The 22,020-nt window shown below is 44.7% G+C and overlaps 1 protein-coding gene across 1 annotated transcript; it reads left to right on the forward strand.

The window, feature by feature from the left end:
• Positions 1-437: 437 nt before the first annotated feature.
• ntd5 (ntl-dependent gene 5) lies at positions 438-21,956 on the forward strand. The gene is made up of 8 exons (XM_071396602.1): positions 438-593; positions 7,366-7,512; positions 7,839-8,030; positions 19,232-19,343; positions 20,119-20,192; positions 20,636-20,815; positions 21,123-21,320; positions 21,510-21,956. Exons 1-8 carry the CDS (start codon positions 530-532, stop codon positions 21,590-21,592), a joined length of 1,050 nt encoding a protein of 349 aa, XP_071252703.1. The 5' UTR covers positions 438-529; the 3' UTR covers positions 21,593-21,956.
• Positions 21,957-22,020: the final 64 nt, after the last annotated feature.

Genomic DNA, 22,020 nt, shown 5'->3' on the forward strand with positions numbered 1-22,020 from the left:
TAAAATGGTATAGTTTTTCTTTGATTGTAACACTGTTGAAGTGACTCAATAAAAACAACTGTCCAACAGAGATGACATCAGCAGATGTCTATGGACCTTTATCATTGTGTGTGTGTGTGTGTGTTTGTGTGTGTGTGTGTGTGTTTGTGTGTGTGATCTGGCTCAGGTAGTAATAATAGAACCTGTAACTTTTTGATCAGTAGACCCTGTTGATTACAGGTGTGTGTGTGTATGTGTGTGTGTTTCTGTGTATGTGTGTGAGTGGGAGACTGTAATGTCAGCTGCTCTGTTTGACCTCTTGACCCCCTTCTCTCAGCTCTATCAACATAAATGGGTGAAAGGTCTCTTCCAATGGAATTTTCCCCAGTGTTCTAAACACTCAACGCAAACCAGATGTGTGTTCCCGGGCTGTTACCTTATCCCTCCCTCTCTCTCCCCCCTTTTCCCTTTTGTTCCCCTCTCCCCAAAGTGTTCTGTTTCCTAGTGTGCCTCCCTCATAACGGCTGAAACCAGGGTCTAGGCTGGAAGGATGGACTCTGTGCTGCTGCTGTCTCTGTGGGCTCTGGCTGGCTCTGTCTCTCTGCAGACTGCAGGTAAGCTCAGTTCAGACCTCCTCGATCTCTCTCTCACACACATTGTCTATGACACTATGTAACTGTATGTGATGCCTAGACAGAGCTTGTCCCACCAAGGCTGAGCTGGGCTTTGGCTTGGCCCTTGGATAGATGAGTAAATCAGTTGATTATTTCAGATCATTTAAAAATCTAGAGCTTGCATTTGTTTTTCAATGAGTGTACTGTATATTGAATATTTGTTCCTGTCTTTGTTGTATTGACATAGGCTGTGGTTTTGGTTGTGTGTTATGGTTGGGGCATGCTGATACACTCCTGACTACAAACTTATTGAATGCATTTGCAGTTTCTTTTGGTTGTATTTTGTACAAAGCATGCAAAACATACTAATCTCTCAGAGGTTAGCAGTCATTGGGGGGTATGATATTTACTGTATGCCTCTGTAACCTTCTCACTCATCCTTATTCACGAATAATTCACGATTTTTAGCAATCATGGTAGCATCCACATTAATGTAATAGTGTTCATAAACCTATTCCATTCTTATTAACAATAAAAGTTACTCCAAAATGACACAATACATTATTTGGCATTCATTTCTATTATGCGCAACATAATCCAAAACACAACCAAAACAAATGCATCCAACTGTCAACGGGTGTATTAGAGGCGATGTCAGGTGCAGGAGAGTAGAGTGATGTAAACAGGCGCACCTTTATTTTAGTTCCAAAAACAAGAGCACTACATTAAATCAAACGCGCTCAAAACACGGAACATAACAAAAGTAAAGCGCGTAATAAAACACCACAATAACATGAAACAATTACACACAAAACATGATGGGAAACAGAGGGTTAATTACAAGTAGATTGATTGGGGAAATGAAAACCAGGTGTGTATGGAACAAGACAAGACAAATGGACATATGAAAAATGGAGCGGCGATGGCTAGAAAGCCGGTGTCGTCGATCACCGAACGCCGCCCAAACAAGGAGAGGAGCCGACTTCGGCGGAAGTCGTGACACCAACAAGTTTGTAGAGTCATAAGCTTGAAGTAGTCATTGCGTGCTAGGAATTTGAGACACAATACTAAACTAAATGTAACACACTGTAAGTGAATTTCCCCACTCATACAGGAGTAATAAAGGCCCAGTTCACCAATTTTGTATTTATTTTTTAATTTCGATTTTTCAGGGGGTGCTGCAGCACCCTCAGCACCCCTACTTGCTGCGGCTATGGTAGGGGAGTGTACTGCAGCTGTATGAGAGCCAATTTCTGTGTATGTGTGTTTGCACAGTTGTGTGTATGTAGTATGTGTGTGTCCCTGTGTCCACCTGTGTGTACAGTATATGAATATATGCCACTAATTGGTCACACATGTGCAGCTGTCAGCATGAGAGAACACGAGTTGTGGGACCCCTCTTTCTCTGTTCCAGATGTGCTGTACATTAAGGGCGTGTCTCTCTCTCTGTGTGTCTGTGTTTGTGTGTGTGTGCGTGCTGGGCTACAGTCCATGCTGTATTGCGGATATGTTTTAACATAAAACACATGGAAGCAAAATACAATGGATTCCTAGGAAGAGATGAAATCATAGAACTAGATGTCCAAATTGGAATCAGATTTAGGCCCCTATTCTATCAAACTATAACCAGGTTTACATTCTGCACAGCACTGGCTTACCTGAGTACATGAATCCCTACAAATGTGCCAGAAGAAAATTGTCCTCTTTGAAAACTTGGGTACCAGGTTTGATAGAAAAAAGGCCCCATCTGATTCCAACTTCAACTTCAGTTCACATTTCAACTGCGATTTCATGTTCCGACCTCTTCATTCCACTCTCCTGGGCAAGGTCTCCATTCCAGGTCTGATTTGATTCATCTACAGTGCCTCCAGAAAGTATTCATACCCACTTTTCTAGAAATGTTATCAAATTTATTGAAAATTAAACATCTAATTTACTTAAGTATTCACACCCCTGAGTCAATACGTTCAAATCACCTTATAGCTGTGGATCTTTCTGGGTAAGTCTCTAAGAGCTTTGCACACCTGGATTGTACAATAAATTTTTATTTAACTAGGCAAGTCAGGTAAGAACAAATTCTTATTTACAATGACGGCCTATCCCGGCCAAACCTGGACAACGCCGCCCAATCACGGCCGGATGTGATGCAGCCTGTATTCAAAACAGGTACTGCGGTGACGCATCTTGCACGGAGATGTAGTGTCTTAGACCACTGCACCACTCGGGAGCCCAATATATTTGCACATAATATTTTTTTTATTCTTCAAGCTCTGTTAAATTGGTTGTTGATCATTGCTAAACAGCCATTTTCAATCCGATTTAAGTCAACATTCTAACTATGCCCCTCAGAGACATTCTATGTCATCTTGGTAAGAAACTCCAGTGTATATTTGGCCTTGTATTTTGGGTTATTGTCTTGGTGAAAGGTGAATTTGTCTCCTAGTGTCTGTTGGAAAGCAGACTGAAACAGGTTTTCCTCTAGGATTTTTCCTGTGCTTAGCTTTATTCCGTTTCTTTTTATCCTAAACAACTCGCTAGTCCTTGCCAAAGACAAGTATACCCACAACAAGATGCAGCCACCACCATGCTTGAAAATATGAAGAGTGGTACTAAATGACGTGTTGTGTTGGATTTGCCCCAAACAAAACGCTTTGTATTCAGGAAAAAGTGAATTCCTTTGCCAATTGTTTTGCAGTTTTACTTTAGTGCCTTATTGCAAACAGGATGTATTTTGGGAATATTTTTATTCTGTACATGTCACGTTTCAGGTCAGACCCAGATGCAGACAGTGTCGAAGTAACATAAGTTTATTACTAGGACAGGGGCAGGCAAAACAACAGGTCAAGGGCAGGTAGAGGTCAGTAATCCAGATAGGGTGCGAAAGGCCCAGAACGGCAGGCAGTCTCAGGGTCAGAGCAGGCAGGAGTCAATAATCCAGTAAGGCGTGACAAGGTACAGAACGGTAGGCAGGCTCAGGGTTAGGGCAGGAAGGAGTCAATAATCCAGTAAGGCGTGACAAGGTACAGAACGGTAGGCAGGCTCAGGGTTAGAGCAGGCAGAATGGTCAAAACTGGGAAAAACTAGAAAACAGGAACTAGAACAGACAGGAGCAAGTGTAAAAATGCTGGTAGGTTTCACGAAACAAAACGAACTGGCAACAGACAAACAGAGAACACAGGTATAAAAACACTTGGGGGGTGGAGACAAGCACAAAGACAGGTGAAACAGATCAGGGTGTGACAGTACAGGCTTGCTTAATTTCGCTCTGTCATTTAGGTTACTATTATGGAGTAACTACAATGTTGTTGATCCATCCACAGATTTCTCCTATCACAGCCATTTAACTCTGTAACTGTTTTAAAGTCACCATTGGCCTAATCGTGAAATCCCTGAGCGGTTTCCTTCCTCTCTGGCAACTGAGTTAGGAAGGACGCCTGTATCTTTATAGTGACTGGGTGTATTTGATACACCATCCAACTTGTAATTAATAACTTCACCATGCTCAAAGGGATATTCAGTGTCTGCTTTTATTTATTTTTACCCATATACCAATAGGTGCCCTTCTCTGTGAGGCATTGGAAAACCTCCCTGATCTTTTTTGTTGAATCTGTGTTTGAAATTCACTGCTCGACTGAGGGACCTTACAGATAATTGTATGTGTGGGATACAGAGATGGAGTAGTCATTCAAAAATAATGATGTTAATAAACACTATTATTCCACACAGAGTTAGTCCATGCAACTTATTATGTGACTTGTTAAGCAAATGTTTATTCCTGAAGTTATTTAGGCTTGCCGTAACAAAGGGGTTGAATACTTCACTCAAGACATTTCAGATTTACATTTTGTATTAATTTGTAACAATTTCTAAAAACATAATTCCACTTTGACATTATGGGGTATTGTGCGACAGAAAATCTCAAGTAATCAATTTTAAATTCAGGCTGTAACACAACAAAATGTGAAAAAAGTCAAGGGATGTGAAAACCTTCTGAAGGCACTGTACATAATTCAACTGAGGGTCCGCCTAGGTAATGCATGCTGTCTGCAAAAAAATATAATATATACAGTTCCAGTCAAAAAATTGGACACACCTACTCATTCAAGAGTTTTTCTTTATTTTTACTATTTTCTACATTGTAGAATAATAGTGAAGACATCAAAACTATGAAATAACACATATGGAATCATGTAGTAGCCAAATAAGTGTTAAACAAATGAGATGAGAAATGAGATTCTTCAAAGTAGCCAACCTTTTCCTTGATGACAGCTTTGCACACTCTTGGCATTCTCTCAACCAGCTTCACCTGGAATGCTTATCCAACTGAAGGAGTTCCCACATGAGCACTTGTTGACTGCTTTTCCTTCACTCTGCAGTCCAACTCATTCCAAACCATCTCAATTTGGTTGAGGTTGGGGGATTGTGGAGGCCAGGTCATCTGATGCAGCACTCCATCACTCTCCTTCTTGGTCAAATAGCCCTTACACAGCCTTGAGGTGTGTTGGGTCATTGTCCTGTTGAAAAACAAATGATGTCCTACTAAGCGCAAACCAGATGGGGTGGCGTATCGCTGCAGAAAGCAGTGGTAGTCATGCTGGTTAAGTGTGCTTTGAATTCTAAATAAATCACAGATAGTGTCACCAGCAAAGGACCCCCACACCATCACACCTCCTCCTCCATGCTTCACGGTGGGAAATACACATGCAGAGATCATCCGTTCACCTACCCTGCATCTCACAAAAGACATGACGTTTGGAACCAACAATCTCATATTTGGACTCATCAGACCAAAGGACAGATTTCCACCGATCTAATGTCCATTGCTCGTGTTTCTTGGCCCAAGCAAGTCTCTTCTTCTTATTGGTGTCCTTTAGTAGAGGTTTCTTTGCAGCAATTTGACAATGAAGGCCTGATTCATGTAGTCTCCTCTGAACAGTTGATGTTGAGATGTGTATATTGCTTGAACTCTGTGAAGCATTTATTTGGGCTGCAATTTCTGATGCTGGTAACTCTAATGAACTTATCCTCTGCAGCAGAGGTATCTCTGGGTCTTCCTTTCCTGTGGCGGTCCTCATGAGAGCCAATTTCATCATAGCGCTTGATGGTTTTTGCGACTGCACTTGAAGAAACTTTCAAAGTTCTTGACATTTTTCGTATTGACTGACCTTCATGTCTCAAAGTAATGATGGACTGTAATTTTTCTTTGCTTATTTGAGCTGTTCTTGCCATAATAAGGACTTGGTCTTTTACCAAATTGAGCTATCTTCTGTTTACCCCCCTACCTTGTCACAACACAACTGATTGGCTCAAACACATTAAGAAGGAATTAAATTCCATGAATTAACTTTTAACAAGGCTTAATTGAAATGTATTCCAGGTGACTACCTCATGAAGCTGGTTGAGAGAATGCCAAGAGCGTGTAAAGCTGTCATCAAGGCAAAGGGTGGCTACTTTGAAGAACATATATTTTGATTTGTTAAAAAAATAAAAATACTACATGATTCCATATGTGTTATTTCATAGTTTTGATGTCTTCACTATTATTCTACAATGTATAAAATAGTAAAAATTAAGAAAAACCCTGGAATGAGTAGGTGTCCAAACTTTTGACTGGTACTGTATATATGGTCTCTCAGTGTTTTTATGAATATTGCTAGCAACAACAGAATAAAGGAATTCTGAATTAAATATCAACAGTAGAAAATAGGAGAATATCTTCTATCTAATGATGCCAACTTTATTTCTCAACTTCTAAGATCGAGAAAATTACACTTATTGGAGCCAATTAAGAAAGTAAGCTTTCTTGACTTGTCTTGGACATACATTATTCCCAACACAAACTTAGTTTAACCAGCTAAACAGCAGCTATTAGTGAAAATGTGTTTGGAGTGACCTTTCTAGCTAATAGGCTATGATAGAGTTTACACTTCCTCATCCAATTACAATGTGGGGAGGTCAACATAATGAAAAACAATCTATCAAGTATATTAATTTAAAAATGCTGATTACTTCTCCTTGCCATTTTCATTCACCTGATGATAAGACAAGACATGCAATTTATTTGGGGGGCTAACGTATGATGAGGGTCCCTGGGTGGCTGGTTTACCTGGGAGGGGGTCCCTGGGTGGCCGGTTTACCTGGGAGGGGGTCCCTGGGTGGCCGGTTTACCTGGGAGGGGGTCCCTGGGTGGACGGTTTACCTGGGAGGGGGTCCCTGGGTGGCCGGTTTACCTGGGAGGGGGTCCCTGGGTGGACGGTTTACCTGGGAGGGGGTCCCTGGGTGGCCGGTTTACCTGGGAGGGGGTCCCTGGGTGGCCGGTTTACCTGGGAGGGGGTCACTGGGTGGATGGTTTACCTGGGAGGGGGTCCCTGGTTGGCCGGTTTACCTGGGAGGGGGTCCCTGGGTGGATGGTTTACCTGGGAGGGGGTCCCTGGGTGGCCGGTTTACCTGGGAGGGGGTCCCTGGGTGGATGGTTTGCCTGGGAGGGGGTCCCTGGGTGGCCGGTTTGTCTGGGAGGGGGTCCCTGGGTGGCCGGTTTACCTGGGAGGGGGTCCCTGGGCAAGAAAAGGTTGAAGACCCCTGACATAATATAATAATATATGCCATTTAGTAGACACTTTTATCCAAAGTGACCTACAGTCATGCAGACATAAAAACCGTTTTCTCATTTGGGTGGTCCCGGATATCAAACCCACCATGCTTATGTTGCAATCACCATGCTCTACCAACTGAGCTAGAGGGCCACATCTCTCCACCTCTGTCTCTCTCCTAGTCCAGGCATCTGATGCGTGTCCAGAGAGGCTGCTGGGTAACGAGCGGAGAAGGACGTGTCCAAAACCCTGTACACAGGAAAAGGACTGTGGCAACAAGCGCCAGTGTCTGTGTGATGGCCAGTGTGGCCTCAGCTGTGTGGCTCCAGGTACGTGTGTGTGTGTGTTCTTTGTTTGTCAGTTGGACCTCAGCTGTGTGGCTCCAGGTACGTGTTTGTGTTCTGGTTTGTCAGTTGGGCCTTAGCTGCGAGGGATACATTTTTTAATCATTGCACATGTTCATGTTTGTTCCAAATGAGGAAATGAGGGCACTCGACATGGCTTTACATCACCACCAGTGATGCCCCATCTGGAAGTGCCTTTTCAGTTCATCTGCCCAGAAACACACTAAGCCCATTCTAAACTGTTCTTGATGATCTGATCTTTCCTCGTTAACCTCTCCACTCCTCCATCTCTTCCTCTCCTTCTTCCCCAGGTCGTACTTGTCCCTGGCCCCTGCCCTCAGGGAACAACTTTGTTGCTTCCCTCCTCTCTCCCACTCCCTCCTTCTCTGCCCTCCTCGAGGTGCGTTGTGACACTGGCTACATGTTGCCCAATGGCTTGGATGCAGCCATCCGTCGTTGCCAAGGCGACCGACAATGGAGCGGTGATGATCCCAACTGCACAGGTGGGTACAAGAACAGAGCAGAGAGGCAGAATGTTCTGGATGCAATTTAGATAACATTATCTCTGCTCATTAGAAGGACCCTGGAAATAGGGAAGGGGAAGGGAAGGGGGTACCAAGTCAGTTACACAACTGAATGAATTCAACCGAAATGTGTCTTCCGCATTTAACACAACCCCTCTGAATCAGAGAGGTGCGGGGGACTCCCTTACTTGACGTCCATGTTGTTGGGGGATTATCTGCCTTGCTCAAGGGAGTTACTGGCTCAACGCTCTTAACCGCTAGGCTACCTGCAGCCCCCAAAGAATGGAATGGAATGCACATACTGTAGATTGCACAGTGAATGGAATAGAACATATTTCACTCCCTCTGTTCTATTCAGTCCATTTCTATGTGTTACATCATATTCTATTCTATGAATCTTTTTTCCCAGAAGCAGTTTTTCACTCTTAGAAAAAAGGGTTCAAAAAGGGTTCTTCAGCTGCTCCCATAGGAGAACCCTTTAGGTTCTAGGCGTTTGTGTGTGTGTGTGTGTGTGTGTGTGTGTGTGTGTGTGTGTGTGTGTGTGTGTGTGTGTGTGTGTGTGTGTGTGTGTGTGTGTGTGTGTGTGTGTGTGTGTGTGTGTGTGTGTGTGTGTGTGTGTGTGTGTGTGTGTGTGTGTGTACCTCAGGAATAAGGGCCTCTGTGATGGTGTTATTTTGTTGGCAGTTTGTCTGTTAGCATTGACTGAGACATTGTGTAACCAGGGCCCATTCTCTAAATTGCCTTAGCAACGGGACTATCAGCTGTTGATACTAGGACTGCAGTCCAGAGAGAGGCAGGGCTTGATTAGTTCACAGTGTCTGTGCCAGATAGGGTGAAAGAGCATGTTCTAGTCTTCATCTCCTCCTGGCTGGGTTCTTTTAACCTTTATTTAACCGTTGTGTGTTTCAGTGTGTGAGTCAAGTGTGTATTTTAAGAGTATGAAGGTCTGCATGCATTTGTGTCCTCTGTGCACTATTGTGTGTGTGTGTGTGTGTGTACTTATAGTGTTATATGTTTGTGTTTGTGTATGTGTGTGTACTTATAGTGTTATATGTTTGTGTTTGTGTGTGTGTGTGTACTTATAGTGTTATATGTTTGTGTTTGTGTTTGTGTGTGTGTACTTATAGTGTTATATGTTTGTGTGTGTGTGTGTGTACTTATAGTGTGATATGTTTGTGTTTGTGTGTGTGTGTGTACTTATAGTGTTATATGTTTGTGTGTGTGTGTGTGTACTTATAGTGTTATATGTTTGTGTTTGTGTGTGTGTGTGTGTGTGTACTTATAGTGTGATATGTTTGTGTTTGTGTGTGTGTGTGTGTGTGTGTACTTATAGTGTGATATGTTTGTGTTTGTGTGTGTGTGTGTGTACTTATAGTGTTATATGTTTGTGTTTGTGTGTGTGTGTACTTATAGTGTTATATGTTCGTGTTTGTGTGTGTGTGTGTACGTATAGTGTGATATGTTTGTGTTTGTGTGTGTGTGTGTGTGTGTGTACTTATAGTGTTATATGTTTGTGTGTGTGTGTGTGTGTGTGTGTGTGTGTGTGTGTGTGTGTGTGTGTGTGTGTGTACTTATAGTGTTATATGTTCGTGTTTGTGTGTGTGTGTGTGTGTGTACTTATAGTGTGATATGTTTGTGTTTGTGTGTGTGTGTGTGTGTGTGTACTTATAGTGTGATATGTTTGTGTGTGTGTGTGTGTGTGTGTGTGTACTTATAGTGTTATATGTTCGTGTTTGTGTGTGTGTGTGTGTGTGTGTGTGTGTGTGTGTGTGTGTGTGTGTACTTATAGTGTTATATGTTTGTGTTTGTGTGTGTGTGTGTGTGTGTGTGTGTACTTATAGTGTGATATGTTTGTGTGTGTGTGTGTGTGTGTGTGTGTATGTGTGTGTGTACTTATAGTGTTATATGTTTGTGTTTGTGTGTGTGTGTGTGTGTGTGTGTGTGTGTGTGTGTGTGTGTGTGTGTGTGTGTGTGTGTGTGTGTGTGTGTGTGTGTGTGTGTGTGTGTGTGTACTTATAGTGTGATATGTTTGTGTGTGTGTGTGTGTGTGTGTGTGTATGTGTGTGTGTACTTATAGTGTTATATGTTTGTGTTTGTGAGTGTGTGTACTTATAGTGTGATATGTTTGTGTTTGTGTGTGTGTGTGTGTGTGTGTGTGTGTGTGTGTGTGTGTGTGTGTGTGTGTGTGTGTGTGTGTGTGTGTGTGTGTGTGTGTGTGTGTGTGTGTGTGTGTGTGTGTGTACTTATAGTGTTATATGTTTGTGTTTGTGTGTGTGTGTGTGTGTGTGTGTGTGTGTGTACTTATAGTGTGATATGTGTTTGTGTGTGTGTGTGTGTGTGTGTGTACTTATAGTGTTATATGTTTGTGTTTGTGTGTGTGTGTGTGTGTGTGTGTGTACTTATAGTGTGATATGTTTGTGTGTGTGTGTGTGTGTGTGTACTTATAGTGTGATATGTTTGTGTTTGTGTATGTGTGTGTGTGTGTGTGTGTGTATGTCCATGTCCCAATCTCACAGTGCTCTTTCACAGAGACAGGCAGTAGGTTGGCTGGGTGTCTTCCTGTGTGTATTCTGTACATTTGTGTATTCGAGCTGTGCTCCATCATGCTAATTGAGAGGCAGTGGGCGGTAGATCACTGTCAGAGTGTCAAATAGCTGTGTGTTTGTGTGTGTGTTTAAGAGAGAGAGAGAGAGAGAGAGGCAGAGAGAAAGAGAGACAGAGAGAGAGAGAGAGGGGAGAGAGAGAGATAGGGGGGGGGGGGGGAGGAGGGGGAGAGAGGGAGGGGGGAGAGAGAGAGAGAGGGGGAAGTGAGAGAAAGGAATAGATTTTGTGTATACATTGAATGTGTGTGGGAGGTGGATCACAGATAGAGTGTCAAAGAGCTGTTTGTGTGTGTGTGTGTGTGTGTGTGTGTGTGTGTGTGTGTGTGTGTGTGTGTGTGTGTGTGTGTGCGTGCGTGCGTGCGTGCGTGCGTGCGTGCGTATGTGCGTGCGTGTGTGTGGGCGACGGATCACAGTCAGAGAGCTCTCTTGCTCATGCAGCTCTGGGCCATGCTGTTCCCTCTTCTCCTCTCCTCTCTCATCCTCTCTTCCTCTCATCCTCTTCTCCTCTCATCCCTTTCCATCTGAGAGGCCCCTGATAAGGTCTCTCCCCTCAGAGAGAGCCAAGGACAAGTAAGCAGCTCTGGGCTATTTAGTGTGTTTGTTTGGTGAAGCAGAACTGGGCTGTAGAGAGAGGTGTGCAGTGTGTGTGTGTGTGTGTGTGTGTGTGTGTGTGTGTGTGTGTGTGTGTGTGTGTGTGTGTGTGTGTGTGTGTGTGTGTGTGTGTGTGTGTGTGTGTGTGTGTGTGTGTGTGTGTGTGTGTGTGTGTGCGTGCGTGCGTGCGTGCGTGCGTGCGTGTGCGCATATGTGGTGGACTTGACCGGGAAAGAGGTGCACAGCTTTGACCACCTGGTCATCTATGGACATCTCTCTGCTTTCACTATCACTCCTTTAAGACAGAGCTACCTGTCAGCCAACAGTAGTTTCACACTGGGCCCTGGCTGTGTGGGAGGCAGGCAGGCAGGCAGGGAGGGAGGCTGGAGAGCACACAGAGAGAGGAGGGCCACAGTTAGAACACTGAACCAACCCAGCTCCAGGCACTCACACTCACTCCCCATACAGCCACACACTCAACTCACTCACCCCGCCCATACAGAATTTATATAGCTACGTATAGGATTAGATATATTTCAAAAACACTCAGTGAACTGACCCCTTTTGATGTTGCTCATGTGTGTCTATGGGAGAGTTTTACACAGAAGAGAGCCTCTCTCTACCTGCTGTAGTTACTCTGCATATCACACTACCCATCGAACATCCCTCCCTATAAATCTGAGGTCACTTCAACACCCCTACAAAGAGCCTCTCTAGATATTTATATTTCCACGAACGAGAGGCTCTCATACTTCCAGGAATGAGCCATCCATGTGGTTACACAACTAATGCCGCATCTCTCTCTCTCTCTCTTTCTCTCAGTCTCTCTCTCACTCTGTCAATCTCTCTCTCTCTCTCTCTCTCTCTCTCTCTCTCTCTCTCTCTCTCTCTCCCTCTCTCTCTCTCTCTCTCTCTTTCCCTCTCTCTCTCTCTCTCTCTCTCTCTCTCTCTCTCCCTCTCTCTCTCTCTCTCTCTCTCTCTCTCTCTCTCTCACTCTGCCACTGTCTCTCTCTCTCTTTCTCTCTTTCTCAGTCTCTCTCTCTCTCTCTCTCTCTCTCTCTCTCTCTCTCTCTCTATCTCTGTCTCTCTCTCTCTTTCTCTCTTTCTCTGTCTCTCTCTCTCTCTCTCTCTCTCTCTCTCTCTCTCACTCTGCCACTGTCTCTCTCTCTCTTTCTCTCTTTCTCAGTCTCTCTCTCTCTCTCTCTCTCTCTCTCTCTCTCTCTCTCTCTCTCTCTCTCACTCTGTCAATCTCTCTCTCTCTCTGCCACTGTCTCTCTCTCTCTTTCTCTCTTTCTCAGTCTCTCTCTCTCTCTCTCTCTCTCTCTCTCTCTCTCTCTCTCTCTCTCTCTCTCTGTCAATCTCTCTTTCTCTCTTTCTCAGTCTCTCTCTCTCTCTCTCTCTCTCTCTCTCTGTCAATCTCTCTTTCTCTCTTTCTCAGTCTCTCTCTCTCTCTCTCTCTCTCTCTCTGTCAATCTCTCTCTCTCTCTCTGTCACTGTCTCTCTCTCTCTGTCAATCTCTCTCTCTCTTTCTGCCACTATCTCTCTCTCTCTCTCTATCTCTCTCTCTGCCACTATCTCTCTCTCTCTGTCAATCTCTCTCTATCTCTGCCACTGTTTCTCTCTCTGTCACTCTCTGTCACTCTCTCTCTCTGTCACTCTCTGTCACGCTCTCTCTCTGTCACTCTGTCATTCTCTCTCTCTCTCTCTCTCTCTGCAGCAGTATGCATGCTTATCAGCTAGTTACCATAATCTATTTTCAGATTCCTGTTTTCACAGAGGATATTCAGTTTCCTGACTCATAGCTACGACAACCTGCAACACCTACAAAGGTTATTGTTATATGAGTCACCTGGCCAGTTAAAGGGACATGTGAGGTGTTGACCGCTATGTATCCTGAAGAGGAGTCCCCCCCCACCCACTTCTCCCTGTCTGCTGTGTCATCTCACACCTATAGTGCATTCAGAAAGTATTCAGACCCCTTGACTTTTTACACATTTTGTTAGGTTACAGCCTTATTCTAAAATGGATTAAATTGTCTTTTTTCTTCATTGGTCTAAACACAATACCCCATAATGACAAAGCAAAAACAGTTTTTTAGACGTTTAGGCAAATTTATAATAAAAAAACACAGAAATATGACATTTACGTAAGTATTCAGACACTTTACTCAGTACTTTGTTGAAGCACGATTACAGCCTCAAGTCTTCTTGGGTACGACGCAACAAGCTGGGACACCTGTATTTGGGGTGTTTCTCCCATTCTTCTCTGCATATCCTCTCAAGCTCTGTCAGGTTGGATGGGGAGTGTTGCTGCACAGCTATTTTCAGGTCTCTCCAGAGATGTTCGATTGGGTTAAATTCCGGGCTCTGGCTGAGCCACTCAAGGACATTCTGTCACTTGTCCCGAAGCCACTCCTGCGTTGTCTTGGCTGTGTGCTTCGGGTTGTTGTCCTGTTAGAAGGTGAACCTTCGCCCCAGTCTGAGGTCCTGAGAGCTCTAGAGCAGGTTTTCATCAAGGATCTCGCTGTACTTTGCTCCGTTCATCTTTGCCTCGATCCTGTAAAGTCTCTCAGTCCCTGCCACTGAAAAACATCCCCACAGCATGATGCTGCCACCATCATGCTTCACCGTAGGGTTGGTGCCAGGTTTCCTCCAGATGTGACGCTTGGCATTCAGGCCAAAGAGTTCAATCTTGGTTTCATCAGACCAGAGAATCTTGTTTCTCATGGTCTGAGAGTATTTAGGTGCCTTTTGGCAAACTCCAAGTGGGCTGTCATGTGCCTTTTACTGAGGAGTGGCTCCTGTCTGGCCACTCTATCATAAATGCATGATTGGTGGAGTGCTGCAGAGATGGTTGTCCTTCTGGAAGGTCCTCCCATCTCCACAGAGGAATTCTGGAGCTCTGTCAGTGTGACCCTCGGGTTCTTGGTCACCTCCCTGACCATGGCCTTTCTTCCCCCCATTGCTCAGTTTGGCCAGACGGCCAGCTCTAGGAAGAGTCTGGGTGGTTCCAAACTTCTTCCACCACTGGGTTCTTGAGGACCTTCAATGCTAAATAAATGTTTTGTTACCCTTCTCCAGATCTGTGCCTCGACACAATCCTGTCTCTGAGCTCTAATTACAATTCATTTGACCTCATAGCTTGGTTTTTGCTCTGACATGCACTGTCAACTGTGGGAGCTTATATAGACAGGTGTGTGCCTTTCCAAATCATGTCCAATCAATTGAATTTACCACAGGTTGACTCTAATCAAGTTGTAGAAACATCTCAAGGATGATCAATGGAAACAGGATGCACCTGAGATAAATTTCGAGTCTCATAGAAAAGGGTTTGAATACTTATGTAAATAAGATATTTCTGTTTTTTATTTGTAATAAAAATAGCAAAAATGTCTAAAAACCTGTTTTCAATTTGTCATTATGGGGTATTGTGTGTAGATTGATGAGGATTTTTTTTTTTAAACTAACGTAACAAAACGTGGAGAAAGTCAAGGCATCTGAATACTTTCCGAATGCACTCCAGTTGTTAACTTTCTCTCAATCCCGTTATTCACATTAGCTAAACGCTGCTCTGTGTGTGTGTATTTGTCTGTGTGTGTATTTGTCTGTTGTGTTCCTGTATTTTCTATGAATCCTATTATGCACATTAGTTACATGCTGATGTGTGTGTGTGTGTGTGTCTTTCAACAATGTGTGTGTGTTTCTGTATGTGTGTAGGCTATGAATGGTATTATGCTCAACAACACATTGGCACCACCAGTGAACTTCAGAAAGTTTTCACACCCCTTGACTTTTTCCACATTTCGCTGTGTTACAAAGCGGGATTAAAATAGATTTAATTGATTTTTTTTTGTCAACAATCTCTACACAAAATACTCTCTAATGTCTCAGTGGCAGAAACATGTATTTTTTAATTAATGAAAAATTATATATTTTGATTAGAGAGAGAAGTATATTCAACCCACTGAGTCAATACATGTTTGAATCACCTTTGGCAGCGATTACATCTGTGAGCCTTTCTGGATTAGTCTAAGAGCTTAGCAAACCTTGATTGTACAATATTTGCCCATTATTATTTTTTAAATTCTTCAAGCATTGTCAAGTTCATTGTTGATCATTGCTAGACATTTTCATGACGATTTAAGTAAAAACTGTAACTAGGTCACTTAGTAACATTCAATGTCATCTTAGTAAGTTGCAGTATCTGTTGGAAAGCAGACTGAAACAGGTTCTCTTTTTACTTTGCCTGTGCTTAGCTCTATTCATGTTCTTTATATTAAAAAAAACCTCCTTAGTCTTTGCCGATGACAAGTATACCCACAACATGATGCAGCCACCACTATGCTTGAAAATATGAAGACTGGTGCTCAGGGATGTGTTGTGTTGGATTTGCCCCAAACATATAATACAGCATAAATTCAGTGCCTTATTGCAAACAGGGTGCATGTTTGGAATATTTTCATTCTGTACAGACTTCCTTTGTTTCATTCTGTCATTTAGATTAGTATTGTGGAGTAACTACAATGTTGTTGATCCATCCTCCGTTTTCTCCTATCACAGCCATTAAACTCTAACTGTATCATGACACAAGGCGAGACCCAGATGCAGACACAGGAAGCAGATGGTTGGAGTCTTACAATGTTTAATAATCCAAAAGGAGTAGGCAAGAGAATGGTCGTGGACAGGCAAAAGGTCAAAACCAGATCAGAGTCCAGGAGGTACAGAGTGGCAGACAGGCTCGTGGTCAAGGCAGGCAGAATGGTCAGGCAGGCGTGTACAGAGTCCAGAACAGGCAAGGGCCAAAACCGGGAGGACTGGAAAAAAGAGAATAGCAAAGGCAGGAGTACGGGAAAACCGCTGGTTGACTTGGAACATACAAGACGAACTGGCACACAGAGACAGTAAACACAGGGATAAATACACTGGCACAGAGACAGGAAACACAGGGATAAATACACTGGCACAGAGAGACAGGAAACACAGGGATAAATACACTGGGGAAAACAAGCAACACCTGGAGGGGGTGGAGACAAGAACGAGGACAGGTGAAACTGATCAGGGTGTGACAAACTGTTTTAAAGTCACCATTGGCCTCACATGCTGAACAAACCGGACACATCGCGTGTGCGAGCGTCGCAAAATAAATTTTGAAATCCATGTTATTCAATTATTGTGCGCGCCAACGAGCGTCTGCGACGCCAAGGGCTAAAATAGAAGTCATTCCTATTTCTGACGCAGATCGCGCTGAAAGTCCTGCCTCTCCCATCTCCTCATTGGTTTATAGAAGCAGGTACCAACGTGCCATCTCCTCATTGGTTATACCCACGTGGGTGATTGAAAGACAAACTTTGTTGCTGGTTGTCGTGGTAATACAATGAAAGTTTAGATGCGATCACCATATATGTTCAAAGATGAAAAAGCCTAGAAGGAGGAGAGATGACTAGAAACGATTTGGTTGGCCGTTTTATGTGTGGATTAATTGTCGGAGTAGAGGTCCTTGTGCATTTCAGGTAAAATAACAACTCAATGTTTATATCCTAGGACAAATTAGCTAGCAACAGCAAGCTAGCTAAATCAATCAATCAATCAATCAATTTTATTTTATATAGCCCTTCGTACATCAGCTAATATCTCGAAGTGCTGTACAGACACCCAGCCTAAAACCCCAAACAGCTAGTAATGCAGGTGTAGAAGCACGGTGGCTAGGAAAAACTCCCTAGAAAGGCCAAAACCTAGGAAGAAACCTAGAGAGGAACCAGGCTATGAGGGGTGGCCAGTCCTCTTCTGGCTGTGCCGGGTGGAGATTATAACAGAACTATGCCAAGATGTTCAAAAATGTTCATAAGTGACAAGCATGGTCAAATAATAATCAGGAATAAATCTCAGTTGGCTTTTCATAGCCGATCATTAAGAGTTGAAAACAGCAGGTCTGGGACAGGTAGGGGTTCCATGACCGCAGGCAGAACAGTTGAAACTGGAATAGCAGCAAGGCCAGGCGGACTGGGGACAGCAAGGAGTCACCACGGCCGGTAGTCCCGACGTATGGTCCTAGGGCTCAGGTCCTCCGAGAGAAAGAAAGAGAGAAGGAGAAAATTAGAGAGAGCCAAGATTTTCAAAATGTTCATAAATGACAAGCATGGTCAAATAATAATCAGGAATAAATCTCAGTTGGCTTTTCATAGCCGATCATTAAGAGTTGAAAACAGCAGGTCTGGGACAGGTAGGGGTTCCGTAACCACAGGCAGAACAGTTGAAACTGGAATAGCAGCAAGGCCAGGCGGACTGGGGACAGCAAGGTGTCATCATGCCCGGTAGTCCTGACGTATGGTCCTAGGGCTCAGGTTCTCAGAGAGAAAGAGAGAACGAGAGAATTAGAGAGAGCATACTTAAATCCACACAGGACACTGGATAAGACAGGAGAAGTACTCCAGGTAACCAACTGACCCTAGCCCCCCGACACAAACTACTGCAGCATAAATACTGGAGGCTGAGACAGGAGCGGTCAGGAGACACTGTGGCCCCATCCGAAGAAACCCCCGGACAGGGCCAAATAGGAAGGATATAACCCCACCCACTTTGCCAAAGCACAGCCCCCGCACCACTAGAGGGAAATCCTCAACCACCAACTTACAATCCTGAGACAAGGCCGAGTATAGCCCACAAAGGTCTCCACCACAGCACAAACCAAGGGGGGGCGCCAACCCAGACAGGAAGATCACGTCAGTAACTCAACCCACTCAAGTGACGCACCCCTCCTAGGGACGGCATGAAAGAGCACCAGCAAGCCAGTGACTCAGCCCCTGTAACAGGGTTAGAGGCAGAGAATCCCAGTGGAGAGAGGGGAACCGGCCTGGCAGAGACAGCAAGGGCGGTTCGTTGCTCCAGAGCCTTTCCGTTCACCTTCCGTTCACTAAATAGGACAAATTAACGTTAGCTAGCAAGTGCAAGCTAACTAGCTAAATTGCCATACATGTTTAATGCTTTTCGACCTGTCCCCAAATTAATGTCATTGGTTCAGAGTTTGTTTTGATATTTTAACCTGCGTGTCGTGATCGCGTTTGATGTGGGGGGGCAAAATACATTTATGCACGATGTGGCACGATGGCGCACGTGCGCAGCCGGTTTGGGTTCCGTGTTATGGGGAAATCCCTGAGCGGTTTCCTTCCTCTCTGGCAACTGAGGAAGGACGCCTGTATCTTTGTAGTGACTGATTGTATTTATACACCATCCGAAGTGTAATTAATAACTTCACCATGCTCAGAGGGATGCTCAATGTCTGCTTTTTTTTTTACCCATCAACTTTTGCAAAACCTCCATGGTCTTTGTGGTTGAATCTGTGTTTGAAATTCACTGCTCGACTGAGGGACCTTACAGATAATTGTATGTGTGGGGTACAGAGATGAGGTAGTCCTTCAAAAATAATGTTAATAAACACCATTATTCCACACAGAGTTAGTCCATGCAATTTATTATGTGACTTGTTAAGCAAATGTTTATTCCTGAAGTTATTTAGGCTTGCCGTAACAAAGGGGTTGAATACTTATTGACTCAAGACATTTCAGCTTTGAATTTTTCATTAATTAGCAAAAATGTATAAAAACATAATTCCACATTATGGGATGACACAAAATCTAAATTTAATCCATTTTAAATTCAGGCTGTAACACAACAAAATGTGGAAAAAGTCAAGCGGTGTGAATACTTTCTGAAGGCACTGCAAAAAATCATCAGCACCCTGTGTGTGTGTGTGTGTGTGTGTGTGTGTGTGTGTGTGTGTGTGTGTGTGTGTGTGTGTGTGTGTGTTTGTGTGTGTGTGTGTGTGTGTGTGAACCAGAAGAACAGAATGTACAAATGTGTTTTGTTACAGATGTGCTTCTCACTCTCACTCTCCCTTTCCCTCCCCTTCTCCCTCTCTCCTCCCTCTCTCTTCCACTCTTCTCTTCCCTCCTCCCTCCCTCATGTGCATCTACGTCTGCCCCCTCTGTAGCCCCCACCTCCCCTCAGGTCTCATGTCCTTTACCTGAGGAGGTGACCGACACCTTCAGCATCGATGGATCTGCAGTCGCTGGAACAACCATCCGCTACACCTGTCTGTCTGGGTGAGAGAGGGAGGGAGGGAGAGGGAGGGTGAGAGAGGGAGGGTGAGAGAGGGAGGGAGGGTGAGGGAGGGAGAGGGAGGGTGAGAGAGGGAGGGTGAGAGAGGGAGGGAGAGAGAGGGAGGGAGAGAGAGAGAGGGAGGGAGGGAGGGTGAGAGAGGGAGGGAGATAGAGAGAGAGAGAGAGGGAGGGAGGGTGAGAAAGGGAGGGAGAGAGAGAGAGGGAGGGTGAGAGAGGGAGGGGAGGATGGGAGAGAGAGGGAGGGAGGGAGAGTGAGAGAGGGAGGGAGAGAGCGGGAGGGAGGGTGAGAGAGGGAGGGAGGGAGGGAGGGAGAGAGAGAGAGAGAGAGAGGGAGGGAGGGAGGGAGAGAGAGAGAGAGAGGGAGGGAGGGAGAGAGAGAGAGAGGGAGGGAGGGTGAGAGAGGGAGGGAGAGAGAGAGGGAGGGTGAGAGAGGGAGGGAGGGGAGGGAGGGAGAGAGAGGGAGGGAGGGAGAGGGTAGGGATGCAAGCTAGAGAGGTTTTTACTGACTCACATCTAATAATGTATCACATCTAATAATGTATCACATCCCAATGCATATGTCAGTTGGAATCATGTATTGTATGCAAAATACACACTTTCTGAAACAGAGCCAACAGAGAGGTGAACATTTAACCCCTGCTACACCGCTTAGTGTATTACCAGTCAATTAGTCATATAACCACCCCCTCTCTCTCTGTCTCTCTCTCTCCCCCTCTCTTTCCCTCTCGTTCATTCTCTCCCACCCAATTCTCTCCAGGGAGCGGGTGGGAAACAGTGAGAATCTCTGTAATATTGATCAGACCTGGCAGTACCCTCACCCCATCTGTCAAAGTATGTGTGTGTGTTTTATAATATATAGTGTTTGATAGAGAGAGAGAGAGAGAGAGAGAGAGAGAGAGCAAGCAGAGGGAGAGCATCAGAGCCATGGAATGTGATGGTTGGCGTGTGGGTGGATGGATTGGGCCTTTTGAGTGTGAGTGTGTGAATGTGTGGTTGTGTGTGTGTATTTTGCGGAGGAGGTTATTGTACTCTGCACTTGAAATCGTTCTACTTTGTGTGTCTTTTTATGTGAGAGAGACTGACATGTCGGTTGTTATGTTTCATAGTGCTTTACTGCCACCTTTTGGCCTAAACAGAGAATAACATCTCTTGCCAATTCATTCAGCAATGTTCTTGCATCCTGGTCTGATCCTAGGGACTCACAGGGTGTGCAGGCTTGAACAGGAAGAACATGTAAATGTGTATATACAGTGACCCTCTCTCTCCTGTTCCAGGGGTGTGGTGCCCGCCCCCCCAGGAGGTGAACCAGGGGTACCTGGTGGCGGTACAGAGGACTGAGTACGATGTGGGCGATGCCATCTATTACCTCTGTAAGAAGAACCACCTGCTGGATGGACCCAACCGGGTCACCTGCCAGCCCAACGGCACCTGGAGCGCAGTGCCCTACTGCAGAGGTGAGTCCTAACTGATACACCCAGGGCCCACTGTGTGTGTGTGCGTGTGTGTGTGTATGTGTGTGTGTGTGTGAGAGACAGAGTGTAGATAGAATATTTTACATTTACATTTAAGTCATTTAGCAGACGCTCTTATCCAGAGCGACTTACAAATTGGAAAGTTCATACATATTCATCCTGGTCCCCCCGTGGGGAATGAACCCACAACCCTGGCGTTGCAAGCGCCATGCTCTACCAACTGAGCCACACGGGACCATATTGACCTTTCTTCTTTATTTGTTCTTCATCCTATACTTCCTGCTCTTAGCGCGCTGTCCAATCCCAGCGGAGCGGAGCCGTGTTCTGATTGGTGGGCTGAAGCGTTGGCCCTATGACGTGACAGACTCGGTGGTTCCCCACGGGGAGAGTGTGACGTTCTACTGTAAACACTCCAGGAAGCAGTGCAGCTTCCCCTACACACAGACCTGTTTCGACGGCAGGCTCAACCCCCCCTTCTGCTACCTGGGTGAGTTGGGACCACAGAACTGGTGCCCTGTCTAACATGATCTATGGAAAACCCCTTGGTGCCTTACTAGTCCCTCTACGTGACTGTTCAGTGTGCAGGAGACCTCAGGGTTCAGTCAGAGACAGTATGTGCTTATATTGTCTTCATTTGATGTAACATGTCTATCACCTCCCTCCTTCTGTGTCCCAGAACCCACCTGGCTGCAGTACAAACTATTCCCTCATCGGCTGGTGTCGGAGATCGAGGCCTGCTCTCTTGTAGACCTGGACTAATACCCCAACACTCCCATCTCTATCTCTTGTCCCCCTCTCTCTCAGCCTCTACCAATGATAGGCTCTACATGTCTTAATAATAGCTGTGTTAATGATAATACATGCATTAATACAGAAGTAAAACGTAGTCATAACTCATATAGTTCAAATGTTCACTTCATGTGTTGTTACCGTGTGACTCTGACTCCTCCCACTGCGGGATCTGACTGACCTGACGTGTTGTTTTGTTTTAACATAGTGTGTTCCTGCCCCAAGCTGGCCCTCAGGATACTCCTCCTCCTTATGTTGTTGACACACCAAGCCCTGAGGCTTGGAAGTTCTATTGATGTGACGGTTTTGAAATAAAAACAACGTTTTGCTGTGATGTGATGAATGTGATATTTCATGTAATTGAAATGAAATAGAGATGAACACTTGATTCTCACAAC

Source organism: Salvelinus alpinus, chromosome 4, assembly GCF_045679555.1.
Source record: "Salvelinus alpinus chromosome 4, SLU_Salpinus.1, whole genome shotgun sequence".
In the NCBI taxonomy this organism is placed as follows: domain Eukaryota; kingdom Metazoa; phylum Chordata; class Actinopteri; order Salmoniformes; family Salmonidae; genus Salvelinus; species Salvelinus alpinus.